Below are 18,021 nucleotides of genomic sequence, written 5' to 3'. Positions count from 1 at the left end.
TCAGTTTTCATCTATGAACATGAGATGCAGTACTGTGCACAAGTCTGAAGCACAGTAGAGCACAGATTATTAAAGTTTTTTTTTTTTTAAGTACTAAGAACTTAAATGGTCAAGCTTTGGTGTGAGGACCCTTTAAAAAAAAAAAGTCTGGTACAGTGTGTGCTGCTTTATAAGGAAATGAGCTCTAACTTGTTCTGAGTATCTTGCAGAACCAGCCAGTTCTGGAGGATTTGTCACACTTGGTGCTTATTTATGCAGTAAACCCCAGCAGTCTTTATTATAGGGTTTCTCCCTGAAAAGTGGTCTCTTATGCAATATACTGCTTTCTTTAGGCTCCTGATCTCAGCATGCACTGGTCTGTAACGTGTTTCAACTCGGATGTTTCACTGGCTTGATCCTTTCTTTATAGAAGCCGTAAGTGTATAACCGGCCTACTAAAACTAGGATCTCAAGTCCTGCACCGTGATGTTATTAGATCCAGCATGCTGGTTTAACTTTTTTTTTTATGGCCTTATGAGTAAGTGGCAGATTTAGAAAGGGGGGAAATCTGGTGTGGAAGAAATCGAGCCAGTGTAAAGATGGAGTAAGATGATTACACCCCTTACATAATGGAAGTTAAACGGGTGTGAATAAGCTGATCCTCCAGGGGAGGGAGGAGGAAGAGAAGTCGATACTCTCTCTCTCTCGCACTGTAACTGAGCAGACATCCATTTTGAAGTGTTGATTGAAGTGATTAGTGATCCCCTATACATCTAGTTATTAATTTCACTGCGCGGATTGCGTGCTTCAGCGCTTTCATTTCACAGTTTGCAAACGTATTACGCCTCTCAGTAGTAGTAGTAGTAGTGGTAGTAGTATCGGATTGTGTGCGTGAGAATCGTGTGGCTGCTGTCTCGGCGGAGCTGATGTGATGTGATTGCATTAGAGACGGCACATGCTCAGTGAGCGCTGCTGAGCGGCAGCGCGGTGTAGGCTGGCGCGTGAACGCTGAGGTCATCGCCTGAGCTGAGCTCGGGGAGAAAATCCTCTCAGCCTGAGCCTCCATTTTGAGTAGCGACTATGAAATAGGAATAGCATAGTTTTGGGCCGCCGACGCAGAACGAAAACAAACTGTAAACACAAGGGAAAGAGCTTCCGCCATGGACGACCTGTTCAGCCCGCGAAGGTTTGTAGGCTTTCTCTGTTTTACAGATGTCTGTTTTTGTATTTATGCTCGTGTTTGTCAGACGCCGCTAAGTAGGCTACTTTTGCATTCTGCTGCAAATAGAGATGGTTATGTGAACTTGACAGCTTTGCCTTCCTCGCTCGGCTACACACACTAAAGTGAAGGCCGTCTGGCAAGAGACCAGATGAAAAACAGGCACAATTCATGTTTATATCATGTTTGTGACTGGAGCTGTGCTGAAAATTGCTGTTACAAGTTAAGTTTCATTCGCTTTATCAGTAATCAAATTATTCTCAGGGAAAGGACGAGCTGTTTTTGGTGCCATTTGTAAAAACATATAAAATAATACACATTCACGCTTCATGCTAGGATACTTCTGGCTTTAATTGTAAATGCTATGCCTTACATTTTATTTATATGTATATATGGTCACTATTTGCCTATCTGTGAAATTCGTGATTTGCAGAGACGCTACGTGTTTAAGCCCCTGTTTATATAACCTTTAGAGGGAACGATGCCGCCGGACCCTGATTGGCTGCGACAGATGAATGGGTGGGACTTGGACTGATCGTCCAGACTGCTGATTGGCAAATGAGTGGCTGTGATTAACACTGAGCACGAGCTGGTTTAAAGGGTGGAACGCTGAGGAAGCGCCCGTCATGGCGCTGCTCGAACTTTTACAGTGCGTTCCAAAGTACTGAAGTTTGTTTCTGTCTGTCTGTCTGTAAGACCTATAGCTGACGCCGAGTATGATTAAAAAAAAAGAAGGTATTTTTAGTTGTTGCATCTTGCAAGTTTTGCATGTGTTATATCCAAGTGTACACTGCAAAAAATATTGTATGAATTTTACAGTAAATAATTACATCTTAGTAATAGTATGAACGATAAGTATGAAAGTCGTGCCCTTGAGCAAGGCACCTAACCCCCAGTTGCTCCCAGGCGCTGTTGCATACCCAGAGCTGCCCACTGCTCTGGGTATGTGTGTGTGCTCATTGCTCACTTGTGTGTGTTCACTGCTTCAGATGGGTTAACTGCAGAGGAGGAATTTTACTGGGCTTGAGTCAGGGGCATCACTAGGAATTAAGCTTTACTGGGGCACTGCCCCCCCTGCACAATGCACCTTAACGTTCCTGTCCCCAACCTATGCAAAGTGGATAATTCTCATGCTCTCGTGGATTAAGTTATGCGAGGAATAGGTCAACAAGACGGAAAACACATCCCAGTCCCCAAAAAATTTATTGTTGGCATTCGGGCTTTTAATGCATGCTGGTGCTAAACGTGTCACCTCAACTCTCACGATTCACGAACTTAGCTGGTTAGTTATGACTGACTAGCACATAGCCTACAGCCTTAAAGGAACAGTCCACCGTACTTCCATAATGAAATATGCTCTTGTCTGAATTGAGACGAGCTGCTCCGTACCTCTCCAAGCTTTGCGCGACCTCCCAGTCAGTCAGACGCAGTCAGACGCGCTGTCACTCCTGTTAGCAATGTAGCTAGGCTCAGTATGGCCAATGGTATTTTTTGGGGCTGTAGTTAGATGCGACCAAACTCTTCTGCGTTTTTCCTGTTTACATAGGTTTATATGATCAGTGATATGAAACAAGTTCAGTTACACAAATTGAAACGTAGCGATTTTCTATGCTATGGAAAGTCCGCACTATAATGACAGGCGTACTAACACCTTCTGCGCGCTTCGGCAGCGCATTAATATCTGAGCTCCGTATCAATGCGCTGCCAAAGCGCGCAGAAGGTGTTAGTACGCCTGTCATTATAGTGCGGACTTTCCATAGCATAGAAAATCGCTACGTTTCAGTTTTTTTAACCAAACTTGTTTCATATCACTGGTCATATAAACCTATGTAAACAGGAAAAACGCGGAAGAGTTTGGTCGCATCTAACTACAGCCCCAAAAAATACCATTGGCCATACTGAGCCTAGCTACATTGCTAACAGGAGTGACAGCGCATCTGACTGCGTCTGACTGACTGGGAGGTCGCGCAAAGCTCGGAGAGGTACGGAGCAGCTCGTCTCAATTCAGATAAGAGCATATTTCATTATGGAAGTACGGTGGACTGTTCCTTTAATCTTACCTCTCTCACCCTCCTCATCTGTCACTGTTTCCCTGCCCCTGTCTCTGCTTCGTGAGAAGAATTGTCTGATATCCATCTGGAAAAGTAATTTAATATCGTTTAATTCGATGTAGTCTAATGGGTTTGTTAGAATATGGTTTGCTTAGTTTTGTTGCGAAAACTTCGCGCTACCTTAACTCATCCAGAGCCCGTTCTCTGACTCATCCAAAGAGTAGACTCATCTCTCCAGTAGGCTAAATGGACTCATGGCACGCTGCACGCACGCTATGTTTACAGTGAGAATCTCTCAGACCAATCAGAAAATTAGTTAGAAAGAAGAGGCGATAGAAGTTTGAAACACACTCTGTCCTACAACTTACAGTAGATAAATGATCTGCCAAAGAAACTAGTTTGTTACGAAAATCTTTCAACATTTTCTTACTGGGGCACGTGCCCCAGTAAAAAAGGCCTAGTGACGCCCCTGGCTTGAGTGTTGCTGTTTGTTTTATCTGTAACCGCTTATCCTGTGCGGGGTCACGGGGGGCAAGCTGGAGCCTATCCCAGCTGACCATGGGCGAGAGGCTGGGTACACCCTGGACAAGTCGCCAGCTCATCGCAGGGCTGACACACACATAGAGACACAAACAACCATTCACACACACGATCAATTTAGAGCCACCAATTAACTTAACCTGCATATCTTTGGACTGTGGAAGGAAACCCATGCAGACACCATGCAAAATCCACACAGAAAGGCCCTCATCGGCCGCTGGGTTCGAACCCAGAACTGTCTTGCTGTGAGGTGATGGTGCTAACCACTACACCACCGTGCTGCATGCTTGAGTGTACATGTGACAAATAAAGGGTTGTTCTTCTTTTAGTATAAAATAACAGGTGGTGCTGTGGTTAGCACTGTTGCCTCACAGCAAGCAGGTTCTGGGTTCAATCCTCACAGCCAACTAGTGCCTTTCTGTGTGAAGTTTGCATGTTCTCCTCATGCCTGCATGGGTTTCCTCAGGGTGCTCTGGTTTCCTCCCACATTCCAAGGACATACGGATTAGGTCAGTTGCCTAATCTAAATGTCCCTTACTGTAGTTGTGAATGCGATTGTGGATGGCCGTCTGTCTCTCTGTGTTAGCCCTGTGATAGACTGGTGACCTGTCAAGTGTGTACCCTACCTCTCGCCCAAAATCAGCTGGGATTGGGTCCAGTTCACCTGCGACCCACAATGGCTAAGCTGTATGGAAAATGAATGAGTATAAAACAATATAATCTAGCTGAGTTAGTTGTGGTGGCTCAGTGGTTAAGGCTTTCAGGTTCAAGTCCTAGCACCACCTTTTTTTTTTTTTCTGGCAACTCTGGAATCTAAATATCTTCTGTTTTAAATCTCATCTCATCTCATTATCTCTAGCCGCTTTATCCTGTTCTACAGGGTCGCAGGCAAGCTGGAGCCTATCCCAATTATAATTTACAATTCAATAGATTTTTAAAAATAGTCTAAATATGTTTTTTTAATATTCAGAACTTTTTCATATTTTATGTGCATGCTACAATATTACTATGTTATTTGCATTGCTTTCAAAACGGCAGTAAGTTATTGGAATTAGATGGCATTAGTAATAACAGGATTTCTTAATTTTAGGCAGCTGAACAGCACCCAAGGGGAGATTAGAGTGGGTCCAAGCCATCAGGTGTGTAAAAAGGCTTATTATTGCACCCAGTATATCTTATTGGATCAGTGATTGAAAATTATGAATACTAATTATTAGACCCTAATCATTTTAACTGTGCATTGGCCTCAATGAATAATCTACACATGTATGTTTTTATCTGTAGTATCTGTAATTGTTATATGCATGTATGTGTGCATAAATATGGTTATGCTTGCTTGCATGTGTACAGGCCAAACTCCCTGAGCTGCAGCCGCTTCCTACTCCTGGCATAGACTCAGTGACCGAGAAAGAGGAGCTAGTCTGGACACCTGGAGTCAATGACTGTGACCTTCTCATGTACTTGCGTGCTGCCAGGTGAGTGGGCACTAGTTCCATGCTATACCTGCTCACTTAAATCCAAATTAATTTTGGCTTTAGTGTTTGTAATGCACAAGTCTTATCCCTGAGCATTTTGTTTATTTATTATTAGGAGCATGGCAGCGTTTGCAGGGATGTGTGATGGAGGGTCAACAGAGGATGGCTGTCTTGCAGCCTCCCGAGATGACACCACATTGAATGCATTAAACACGGTCAGTTGTTTGATTTTTTTTTTTCCTTTTCACTTTTGCTATTCTTTTGTTATTAGTTTGTTATTCTTCATGTAGTTTAGATTGATGGTATGTTATAAACTGAACAGCTCACACAGAGGTTTTACCAGTTCTGAGAAATAAGGAATCAGTACTAGGTACTAGACTGACAACCGACAACTGGATTTTAATTGTCACTTATTATTTAATACAATACATGCTATGCACCACATCATGTGTCTTACTACTGAAACAGAATCCAGCCAATTTCAGTTTTAAGTAATGCTGTACTGCACATCAGGAAAATAGATCGCACATGAGCAATAATGAAACATCAGAGACTTTGTCCTGGTGAAGTATGATATGTTTACCCCCACTGCCGAAAAACATACATCTCTATTAGCGTTCAGGTGTAATTAAAGCTTTGTTGGCTATCGATATGTCTTTTAATGCCATTAGATCATTGAGTATTAATTAATCATTCAAACTCCTAGGACCCAGCTGTGGGTCCAGACGTGTATTACTTACACTCATAACTACAGTACATACTTTTTGCTCTTAGTTTTAGTGCAGTTTCTGAATAATGTGCTTTACATTACATGACACTGATGTTTAAACAATCAAGTAAAATAATAATTATGCAGTGGATACAACTATACAACATTGTACCAACATATCTCAAGTGGTTGTTTTTTTTTCTGTTTGGGAGTGAGTGTTGTATAAAAAAAACAAAACGTGTTTGTCTTCTTCAGCTCCATGAAAGCCAGTATGATGCAGCCAAAGCTCTTCAGTGCCTGGTGAAGAAACCTGTCCCTAAACTCATAGAGAAATGCTGGTCAGAGGATGAAGTGGTGAGAAGTGATGTTTTAATGTTATGATTCTTCCTGAGGAAGCTCCTGTATATGCAGATAATAAGATATGCAACTGCATTAATGTCATTTAAAGTGGCATGTAGAATACATTAAAGATAATATGAAGCGAAGAATACACTTTGGTAGAACATTGTGCGATATAACGTTTTCCATGGTGCAGTCTGTAACAGCCAGTGCTCCTTAGTTTTATCATTATTATTTTGAACATTATGGTGGTGGAGACTGTCACCTACTATCGTTGGGTCTCATGCATCAATGTTTGACGAAAGTTGTGTGTAAATGTTTGCACAAGATAAACCGAACTAAAAATCGATGTCAGATTTACAGAAGTTTGGTAAATGCTGATTTTTTTTCCCTTACTTGTGTGTGTATGTTGATAAATGCCAATCACTCATAAATCAGCAGGCACATGCATGCCACAGCTGATTTGTGTGTGGTAAACCACAAATCTCCATTAAAAAAAAAACAGGTTTACAGAGTGGAAAGCACAAAATGGCTACAAAATAGCCCAAAAAAATTTCTCTCAGACAGAAGTTGAAGTAGGGCGGCACGGTGGTGTAGTGGTTAGCGCTGTCGCCTCACAGCAAGAAGGTCCTGGGTTCGAGCCCCGGGGCCGGCGAGGGCCTTTCTGTGCGGAGTTTGCATGTTCTCCCCGTGTCCGCGTGGGTTTCCTCCGGGTGCTCCGGTTTCCCCCGCAGTCCAAAGACATGCAGGTTAGGTTAACTGGTGACTCTAAATTGACCGTAGGTGTGAATGTGAGTGTGAATGGTTGTCTGTGTCTATGTGTCAGCCCTGTGATGACCTGGCGACTTGTCCAGGGTGTACCCCGCCTTTCGCCCGTAGTCGGCTGGGATGGGCTCCAGCTTGCCTGCGACCCTGTAGAACAGGATAAAGCGGCTAGAGATAATGAGATGAATGAGAAGTTGAAGTACTTTTGACTTTGTTTACAAGAATAAAAAAAATATGTATTTGTCTTTGAAATAAATGAGATTCTAATTTGACAGCATTGTCCGTATATAAAAATGCAGTAACTCATTACAAATTGTAACCGATTCAAAATTAATCAATCTAGGTTGACATTAGTCTTCTTTTGCATATATTTACAAACACGCTGGAGCTGGAATACGATACAAAAGTTTTTCCCAATTTGCAAGATTTTCCTGAATATCTAATTTTGTGTGTAAACGCTCCTATGAACAATTTATGCATAAATATGTTTGTATTCATCTTGATTAATGAGGCCCAGTATTGGTGTATAGTTATTATAGTTATCATCCTGATTGGCCACTTGAATTGAATGTGATTCATCCATCCATCATCTCTACCACTTATCTGTCCGGGTCGCGGGGAAGCTGGAGCCAATACCAGCTGACCTCGGGCAAGGGGGGGGTACACCCTGGGCAGGTCACCAATGTTTAACATGGCTTGAGTGAGATTCATTTAACAGTTAATTAGCTTAAAAGCAAATATAAATAATGTCAAATGTTCAGGAAAAACAATAAAGAATTATAAGTAAACATATTGGGTGGCACAGTGGTGTAGCACTGTCGCCTCACATCAAGAAGGTCCGGGTTCGAGCCCCGTGGCCGGCAAGGGCCTTTCTGTGTGGAGTTTGCATGTTCTCCCCGTGTCCGCGTGGGTTTCCTCCGGGTGCTCCGGTTTCCCCCACAGTCCAAAGACATGCAGGTTAGGTTAACTGGTGACTCTAAATTGACCGTAGGTGTGAATGTGAGTGTGAATGGTTGTCTGTGTCTATGTGTCAGCCCTGTGATGACCTGGCGACTTGTCCAGGGTGTACCCCGCCTTTCGCCCGTAGTCAGCTGGGATAGGCTCCAGCTTGCCTGCGACCCTGTAGAAGGATAAAGCGACTAGAGATAATGAGATGAGAAGTATACATATTTGAACACCTATATTATTCTGACAAAATAAATCTGTACTATGATGAATTTTTTGTTGTTGTTGAGAGGAGTTCCTAGCTTCAAAACATTTAAAAAAAAGAGAACAGGGTAATAGGTTTTATACCTTCACCTGTTAAGAATTTCCTTGTACTCCGTTATTAAATATAGAAGAGATTCATCAAAGGTCTCAGGCAGTACGGCAAAAATTTCTTCAGGATCCGTAAAGAGCTGCTCCCCAGTAAGAAAACGGTAGGAACAATTCTGCTTTGTACTTTTACCAAGTAAACCTTAAACGGCTAAAGTTCCTTTTAAAATTTGCAATGCACTTTTGCCTTCAGGGTGAGTTAATTACCTTCTACTACTACTGGAAGAAAACTCCTGAAGCTGTGGGGGCACGACCTCAGCGTCAGCACCGCAAGCAGCCTGCATCTCGAAAGGTCAAAACCCGCAACGCCGTAGCAGCCGCCAACACCAACTCCCGCACCTCATCTAGTGAGTTCTACGCTGCACATAAGTGGCATTTTGGTGTATAATATCTGAGAGCTTACTTTAAGTGTAAGCTTACTTAATGCCTGCTGTCTGTCTTCTACACTCTGCAGTGGAGCTCAGCTCAGCCAGTGAGGACGATATGGACAGTGAGGATAGTGAGCCGGGGGAAAAAGGACAAGCTTGCAGTCACTGTCTAACCACCAGTAAGTACATCACATCTATCAGCACTAGCTGGTGATGTATTCTCCACCATGTTACTGTGGACAGTGCAGGCTGTTACTTTATCGTAGCTTTGGAAGGTATTGATGTGTATAATGGCATGTTCATTCTTCATCAGAAGCAATTCCGGAGTGGAGCTTTTTTTTTTTTTTTTTTGGTTACGTCAGATATAGTAGACTGTCTTATTTATATGCACTTTGCAAATGATGCGTTTCTTCTGTAAGTCATACTTTTATATGTGAGAACGTTAATATTTATGTTGTCAGATGTGCCTGCATCTGCAGCAGGTTATGAAACACACCTGAGAACTATGCATTTCTGCTTTTTTCAGCTAAAGTAGGTGTAAGCCCAAATAATAATAATAAAATATCTTCTGAAGGGGAAATGATGCAGGATATGAAATTTGTGTATCTGCTTCTGGTAGCTTCTTTCTGTTTCACACTGACTTCTCTAGTTGAACTTTAATCTGTGAATTTGTGAACCTTGTGAGCCAATGGAAAAAAAAAAAGAAGGTGGTCCTGTGGGCTCTTTGGTTGGTATAAAATGGAGGAGCTGCTTATTATTGAGTAGCATTCACACCAGACTTTTGCCTTGCCCTTTTTTTTTTTTTTACTGTTGATTCTTACTATCAACCAACATGCTGTGGATAGTAAGAACCAACAGTAAAAAAAAAAATCAAGGGCTCAACAGTAAAAAGAATCAAGGGCTTTTGTTGTAAAATTCAGTTTTTTTTCTCCCTGCCTGCTAGAATTTTCTTGTTAACAAGTTAGCAGCTATGTATTGTATAAATCTAGCATCTTTTAACATCAGCATATATTATGTCACTTTATGTTAATTTCTGCCTACATAAATAAATATCGTTCTGCTCACATATAAAATAGTTCTTTGCCACGTAAAAGAAAAAAGATCCTGGTTTAGAATGATGGTTACATCTGCCACTCAACCAAACTGTGTCAGTTTTCATGGCTGCTCCTTCAGTATAGAGTACTACAAAGTTAAACACCTCCTGTAAAAATAAAAGTCAATAAAAATGGTTTTAAACAGAAACATTATTATAACTCTGGACACCGTGCAAAGTTGTATTTGGCTTATTTCTTTGATTGTTGCTTTTATCCCATTGGGGCTTTAATGCTTTTACTGCCTGATTATTTGTTAAAAAAGGCAGCAAGCAAATGAAAGCTTGGGCTTTATGACCTTGAAAAAATATTTGTTCTGAAAAGTTGTTTTGATAACAACTCATGAATAAATATGAAACATAATTGATGAGCAGTCATCACACTGCATTTATGTACTTTTGGGTGAGTTTTGTGCTAACTGTTTATAACACTCTTCCCAGGCTCTAAAGACTGGCATCATGGAGGTCGTGACAATGTCCTGTTATGTGCCACTTGCCACGCCCACTTTAGCAAACATAGACGGTTGCCACCTTTGCCCAAGCCAGCCGACCCACCCTACCTGTTCAAACCTGTACGAGACGAAGATGAAGGGCTTGGTGCACGTCAGGGGATGAAGACACGGCGCAGCAGAGCATCAGTAAGCTCAACAGAGGTCTTCAGGTTTAACACCAAATACAATCCATTAAACAATGTTAATGTAGGTAAATGTTTTATGAGTATTAATTGTTGAGCAGTAATGCAACTGATTGTCTATGATTAAAACAAATAGACATTGTCTATTTAGTGTCTTTAAAGAAAATTTATATGCTCATGTACCTTGTTTTTTGTGACGGTCCCAAAATCAAAGTAGTTAAATTTAAGCCTACTATGTCATAAGCTTACTACATGTCACATGTCATTCAACTAGATGTCATCCCTGAGAAGTGGGCGAAACCGGCTAACAGGAAGCCCTGATAAAGGTCTGTCTCCCTCCAATGACGAAGTCCGAGTTAGTGGCCATACCTCCAGAACTGGTTCCTCTGCTATGGCAACCAGGGCATCCAGTGCTGATGCCAAAGCTATGGCTGGGAAGGCTGGCAAGGTAATAATGTTTATTTTCATGTTCCAGACCAAATTTCCATACATGTGATTGATCTGTTTTGATTTTTTTTAATGACCCAAGAATTGTTTGCATACAGTTAACCTTTAGTAGTTGTTGTTGTTGTTGTTCTTGTTTTAATGGACTTCAGAAGATGAAGGTGGAGGCATCCTTAGTAAAAGGAATTAAGAGACCAAGAGACACCAGTGCACCAGATACAGATGAACCAGAAAGAAAAACCATGAAAAGGCCCAAGAATCAAGTAAGATGGCATCGTGATTCTGTTTTGCTGAAACAGTTATGTAAATTGTAGACTGTGTTAGTCCTGGTGCTCTGAATTATATATTTTTCTGAATAATGAACCATATTACATGTGATAAAATAAGGATTTTATAAAATTCATAGCCAAATCATTTGGTTGGCCTGCCTTATTTTTTCAGGAGGTTCCAGACTCCCAGTCAGAAGGAGAGGGTGAAGGTGAAAGCTCAGACAGCCGCAGTGCTAATGAGGATGGCAGCAGCGATACTAAAGATATAGACCAGGACAACCGCAGCTCTTCCCCAAGTCTCGCCAGCCCCTTGCAGGCTAATGAGAGTGATTTAGACTCGCCTGTCCCTCCACCTCCACCTATAGCTGGGCCACAGATCCAATCACAACAACCTGTTACCACTACAGCAGCTGTTACTCTGGCTCCCTCTCAGGCGCCACCTGCTCTGCCACCTCAGCCCTTACAATTAAGTGTGTCTTCACCTGGAGTTTCTACCATCACTGCCACTACCAGCACCACCACTACTTCACGGGTCGTTGTTCCTGTGGACATTCCCCAGGATGATCCATCCGTTATTGCTCAGAGGAGGAGTCAAAGGGGTCCAGAGGCTCCTCCCACAACCCAGCCTCCCTCTGGACTCTCCTCTTTCCAGGGACCAGGTCCAGGGCAGGGCCAGTCTTTCCCTCCATCTGCCCCTCATTATCACCACCATCCTAGTCAGGTTCAGAATCATCCATCCAGCGCTCCTCATCCTCATGGATTTGGTTCTAAGCCTCTTCAACTTCAGCGGGATAGCCTCCATTCTCCTTTGCCACCGACATCTGCATCTCAAATCAAGCCCCCACCAACTACCCCCATCCCCTCCTCTCACAAGCCAATTCCTCCAGTTTCTGCTCCTCCACCATTCTTGCAGATCCACCCCAATCTGCCTCCGCCTCCAGCATTAAAGCCTCTGGCTGCTTTACCTGCACAGCACCCTCCCTGCTCTCAACCTCCCCCATTGCACATTATGCCTCAGCCACATCCTCAGCCTCAACCGCCCATGCTGACTCAGTCCCAGAGCCATCAAGGCAAAAGTCATATTACCAGCCTCCCTCCAACCTCAGCCTGTCCTCACCCTTTGGTTTCCCAGAACCGTCCTATGCCTGAAAGCACCGCTCCATTCACTCTGTCCTCATCTTCTGCTGCAGTCCCGGGCCCACAGCCATCTACTTCCTCTGCACCAAGTATGCCTGCTGGGCCAGCACACGTGAGCATCAAACAGGAGCCTGTAGATGAAGACGAGAACTGTGAAAGCCCACCTCCTCCTCCACGCAGGACTCCCTCACCTGAACCCACTGTGGTTAACATCCCCAGCCATGCAAGCCAGTCAGCCAGGTATTTTTAAATTTAGTAGTGTCTTGTAATATATAACCTTGATTATGTTTAGCTGCTTGTTAAAGGTTCTCAGAATTGATATGAGAAAATGCTCATCTTTTGGATGAGTGCCGAAGACTTTGACGCAAGCAGCAGCAGTACTTATTACTACGACATTATTGATTGACTCGAATAGTGATAATTTAAGCCATTTGTGAATTCTTTAAATTGTCTGTCAGGTTGGGGTTTTTTTTTGTGAGGTTTTTATATTGACAAATCAATGGTTTATATTATTAACAGGTTTATCAAACGTCTGAACAGAGGCTACAATTCCTGTGCTCGCACAGACCTGTACTTTACTCCTCTTGCTAACTCTAAACTCGCTAAGAAAAGGGAGGAGGCTGCTGAAAGACTCAGAAGAGAGGCAGAACAGAGTGCTCGTCAGAGTCGAGAAAGAGAGAGGGAGCGTGAGAGGGAAAGAGAAAGGGAGCGGGAGAGAGAAAGAGATTCAGACAAAGCTTCTGTAAGTGTTTGTTTGTTTTATTGCTTTGTAGTACCCATTTTTCCAGTTTTGTTAAACTGGTAGACTGAAATATGCTGTTGTGAAATCTGCTTCTTTCTTTTAAACTGCAGCGAGCCTCCAGTTCTTCCCACGAGGGCCGTGTGGGCGATTTGCCATTGGCTGGACCCATGCCACCAGGACGCCCATCATTTGAGGCCCCACCTGCGGCAGCTGTGGCCGCCGTTCCTCCATATCTCGGGCCTGATACACCAGCTCTGCGTACACTCAGCGAGTATGCACGGCCTCACGTCCTGTCACCTGGCAGCCATCGTGGTGGCCACGCTTTCTTCACGCCCTTAGGGCCAGCTGACCACCTGCTGGCCTATCACATGCAGGGCCTATACGCAGCTGACCCTGCACTCCGGGAGCTGCGAGAGCGTGAGATCCGTGAGAGAATGAAACCGGGCTTTGAGGTGAAGGCACCTGAGCTGGAGACGCCTCTGCATCCATCCCATAATCCTATAGATCATTTGGGCCGCCATGGAGCCCTCGCTCTACCACACCCATTTGGACCATACCACCCGGCCATGGAGCGCAACATGGTGCGGCCTGAGTTAACATATGCTGAACGGCTGACTGCAGAGCGACTCCACGCTGAGAGGATGGCAGCATCGGCTGTAGACCCTGTGGCCAGACTTCAGATGCTCAATGTAACACCACACCACCACCAGCACTCACACATCCACTCCCACCTCCATCTGCACCAGCAGGACCCACTCAACCAGGGTGAGAATCTTGGCTCTGATTAGAGAGCCACATTATAATCACAAACCTCTGACATTACTGATGCTGAATAGACATCAGGTGGAGGTCTATTTTTACAGACAACTTAGTCATTATTAGGGGCTTCTGCTGCCTGCAAGATAAATTGCAGTAGTCTTTCCTTTTCTCCCAACTGACAATATAAACAAACTCGGATACCTGTGATCTCATCCTTTCTCAGGTTCAGGACCCCACCCTCTGGTGGAGCCGTTGGCAGGAGGTCCCCCTCTGGCTCGATTCCCATACCCACCAGGTGCACTTCCCAACCCACTGCTCAGTGAGTTGCCCCATGAACACGACATGCTCCGGCACCCTCTCTTTGGTGAGTGTCCTGGATTGCAGAATATCACACTATCGTTTCTGTATGTAATATCATATTGTTTATATGACATTATTTTGTTTCTATTTTTATATTGTTTTAGGAGCAGCATTCCCAAGAGATTTACCAGGACCACTTGGTCCCATGTCAGCTGCACATCAGCTGCAGGCCATGCAGGCTCAGTCAGCAGAGTTACAGAGACTGGCACTGGAACAGCAGTGGCTACATGGGCACACACACCTGCACGGTGCTCCTCTCCCTAGCCAAGAAGACTACTACAGGTGAGTGAACACTTTAGCTTGACATTTAAACATGTAAGCTTCATGCGGTTGCCAGTAGTCCATCAGACCGGATTGGCCAAAGAGGCACTTTTTGAGCTCATGGATTAAAGTTTTCCGTCGCTACGACGGATTTCCGTCAACTGGGAATGCTAAAGGTCAATAATGAGAGTGATGCAGATCCGAGGGGAAAAAAGGGGGGGGGGGGGGTAGGCCCATAGGTCTGACACCGATGTGATTTAGAACTTCACCAAGCTGCTGTGATTGCCTGTTGTTGAACCCTTTCTTGTGCTATGTTTGAGTATATGTAAAGGAATAACTTGTTACGCTAGATAGGCCTAAATAAATAAATAAATACATAAATAAATACAGCCTACGCTACTGTCTAGTCCCGGGGAGGCTAGGCGTAGGCCACTGATGAAACAATTTGGCTGTCCTACTACTAGGCAACTACTTGCCTACTATGAATACTAGGCCTATTGTAGTAGTAGTAGTAATAATAATAATAATAATAATAATAATGATGATATTTGCCTATTGAAAGGTGATCAGGTGAAAAATCTAAACAGCCCTGTTGAAGCCGCAGCAAGACCTTTGCTATTAAGCCTTTTGTAGGTTAAACAGGCTTCGGCAGACAACGTTCTGGAAAAGCTGTGTTTTTCTTTGGTTTGTTTAGCCTACGATTTAATCTTTAAACATTATGGTTTCAGCAGTTCGCTTAAACATTGGAGGCTGCAGAGTCGGGCTGCAAGATTTCCTGACACTTCTTTAAGATGCCAAACTTCATAGTAAGGAGAAAATAATTCCACAGTATTTAGTACCTCGTCAGTCTCAAAAATTAATAGTGAAGGACCAAGGCGAATTAAGTCCCCAAAAAACATCTCGTAGGCCTATATTTTACATTTTCAAAAAAGTCCGGAATTGGAAGTCGGTCAGTGGAGTGTAATGAAGTGTCTCATTCACTAAGCACAAAAGGTCGGAAAACAGTGGAGAAAACAGCTATTGCTTAAATAGGCTACTAATGGTTTACATTAGTAATTTAATGTATGTGACAGATAAATTCATTGATTAAATAGATAAAGAAGCGAATATTCCGAAGCTCAAAATTCAGGAAAGTGGCTCCGGTGTCGCAAGTGCACAAGAACAGTTATTTGAAAGTTAACCTAATGAATTTGTGCGTGCACGGGCGATTTCATGAAGAACCGGGACAATTGGCATTCGGTGAAAGATTCACACCTATGACTCATTATATTCGCGCGCGCCCTCTCGCCCACTGTTGCTTCGTTTTCCCGATTTACACGCGTGTCTGAAGATGGAGTTTTCAGAAATCTCCACTCTGCCCAGAGTTTGCGAAAGTAGCTGTTTTCAGTGACTGAAACCTCCGTATATGTGTGAATGAGAGGTGCAACCGAATAAATAAATATGCGTCTTTTTTATCCGGCTACATGTAGGCTATCACTGCGCAAAGCCTCTAATGTTGAAATGGTAGTCTCATCTCATCTCATCATCTCTAGCCGCTTTATCCTGTTCTACAGGGTCGCAGGCAAGCTGGAGCCTATCCCAGCTGACTATGGGCGAAAGGCGGGGTACACCCTGGACAAGTCGCCAGGTCATCACAGGGCTGACACATAGACACAGACAACCATTCACATTCACACCTACGCTCAATTTAGAGTCACCAGTTAACCTAACCTGCATGTCTTTGGACTGTGGGGGAAACCGGAGCACCCGGAGGAAACCCACGCGGACACGGGGAGAACATGCAAACTCCGCACAGAAAGGCCCTCGCCGGCCATGGGGCTCAAACCCAGGACCTTCTTGCTGTGAGGCGACAGCGCTAACCACTACACCACCGTGCCGCCGCTGAAATGGTAGTAATATTTGTTAAAATAATAGTAGGCTAATTTCCACATTAATTGGTAAAATGGTACAAGGGATGTGATGGGAGGGATGGCCGTTTTATAAGGGGGATGATTTGAGATTTTTATTTCAGAAGGGGGATGCCTCCCCCCACATCCCCCCCAACTCGAGTACTGCGTATAAGGCCATATTTCACCTGACATAGGCCCTTCGATTTCCATCACTAGAGCGCGTCAAATTACTTTCGGTTTCGCCAGCATGGACGCGCTTCTTTTAAATGAAGGCACAGGTGTGTCAGACATCAACAAAACGGTAAAGTATAAGTGGAGATGGGATTGGCTAAATGAAATGGGCGATAATGGCAAGCTCCTGCTGCTGTGCCAAGGAAAAAGAAACAAAAACGGGCATCAGGTGTTGCCAAACTAGATGCCTTTGGCTTCACTGCGAAGAAGCAGAAAAAGTGAACTTTCACTTTACTTTTCTTGTTTCCTGGTTTTATTTCAACAGATTTTCTTATTTTTCTTTCTGTTCCACTCTTTTGAAAGCATGGTTCAAGTTCAACTGCACTTGCACTTTTCTCTGAACCACTGTTGTGCATTACTAAAGTATTGTTGAAATAAATTTGCACTTTGAACTGAAAACTTGATGTTTCATAATTTATAGCCAGGAATGACAATGGTAAAGTCTTGCCTTAGCTTTAGTCATTGTTAAAATTATGTAAATGTACTGTAAGTAGGGGCCGAGGGGATAACAGACAACACGGCGTTTAAAATTTGACACATCGCTGACGTGGTAGGGGCCAACGACATGGAGCTTTTTTTTTTTCAGTCAGATTATTTATTTATTTATTTATTTAGCTTTAATCCATGTGAGCTGAAAAAGTTGAATTATTTTAAACGTGATGCTAATTAGAAAATTATTAAAAATGCTGAATTTGGTTAGTGCAGACATATTCAAACACCAGGCTCAAGTCTGTCACAGTAGAATATGGAGTGCGTGTGTATATGTAGGGTTTTACAGTAAACTCCATGCACTTGCTTGGCTGTTTTAGTTAATGTACATCTAGAAAGGTTTACATTCACACCTTCTTATTCACAGAACAGCAAGAAAAATACTTTGTTTTCCTGTACATGTACCTTTCCAGTGTTTACATCTTAAATAAGACAGATGAACAGCAACTATAAAGTACACATTATTACTCTTTAGGGTAACTTCCTGATGCCATAGATGCCACTCTCAAATGCAGATTGCTCTACTATACATCTTATATTTGATATCCTCAATCATTTGCATTTTCCTTTTATGCACGATTTGTTATTATTTGTAGAATTATTTATAGGTTATAGTGCCTGAAACAAGAGTAAAAGAATAAGTTCCAGCACGTAACCATTGTAACAATTGTATGATGGGATCTTTTGTGATCTAGCAGACTAAACATTAGCTGAAGAAATGTCAATGAATTTCCTATGTTAGGAATGAACTAGGGCATGCTGTTATAGGTAAGTAATGATCACCGAGTGGTGTAATGCAGCCCAAAGTGAAGCAGCGTTACTGTCACCACCCCAGAGGTAATTTATTTTTCCCCCCAATAACAACACATCCCATACATTTGTTAAGGATTGAAATTTTAAAAATTAAAGACTGACACATACCTTTTCATTCATTTGTAGCTTGTTTAATGTTGGGAC

General features: G+C 43.0%; 1 protein-coding gene across 4 annotated transcripts in view; it reads left to right on the top strand.

Moving 5' to 3' along the window:
• The first annotated feature begins 695 nt into the window (after positions 1-695).
• Positions 696-18,021, top strand: part of rereb (arginine-glutamic acid dipeptide (RE) repeats b) — a 20,424-nt gene continuing 3,098 nt past the window's right edge. Inside the window, exons 1-17 of one of the 4 annotated variants that reach the window (XM_060919643.1) lie at positions 696-1,165; positions 1,672-1,847; positions 4,880-4,928; positions 5,140-5,264; positions 5,380-5,479; positions 6,229-6,327; positions 8,415-8,495; positions 8,585-8,738; positions 8,846-8,938; positions 10,291-10,487; positions 10,758-10,931; positions 11,080-11,190; positions 11,369-12,573; positions 12,853-13,075; positions 13,186-13,840; positions 14,058-14,198; positions 14,299-14,476. In XM_060919643.1, the coding sequence (XP_060775626.1) occupies positions 1,825-1,847; positions 4,880-4,928; positions 5,140-5,264; positions 5,380-5,479; positions 6,229-6,327; positions 8,415-8,495; positions 8,585-8,738; positions 8,846-8,938; positions 10,291-10,487; positions 10,758-10,931; positions 11,080-11,190; positions 11,369-12,573; positions 12,853-13,075; positions 13,186-13,840; positions 14,058-14,198; positions 14,299-14,476 (3,608 nt within the window). In that variant the 5' untranslated portion in view covers positions 696-1,165; positions 1,672-1,824. The remainder of the gene's footprint in view (positions 1,166-1,671; positions 1,848-4,879; positions 4,929-5,139; positions 5,265-5,379; positions 5,480-6,228; positions 6,328-8,414; positions 8,496-8,584; positions 8,739-8,845; positions 8,939-10,290; positions 10,488-10,757; positions 10,932-11,079; positions 11,191-11,368; positions 12,574-12,852; positions 13,076-13,185; positions 13,841-14,057; positions 14,199-14,298; positions 14,477-18,021) is intronic. The other 3 variants (XM_060919644.1, XM_060919642.1, XM_060919645.1) reach the window with 3 other exon arrangements.

This window comes from Neoarius graeffei, chromosome 4 (assembly GCF_027579695.1).
Source record: "Neoarius graeffei isolate fNeoGra1 chromosome 4, fNeoGra1.pri, whole genome shotgun sequence".
NCBI lineage: Eukaryota > Metazoa > Chordata > Actinopteri > Siluriformes > Ariidae > Neoarius > Neoarius graeffei.
The sequence above is the reverse complement of the archived record's forward strand: the minus strand, read 5'-3'. Positions and strand labels throughout refer to the sequence as shown.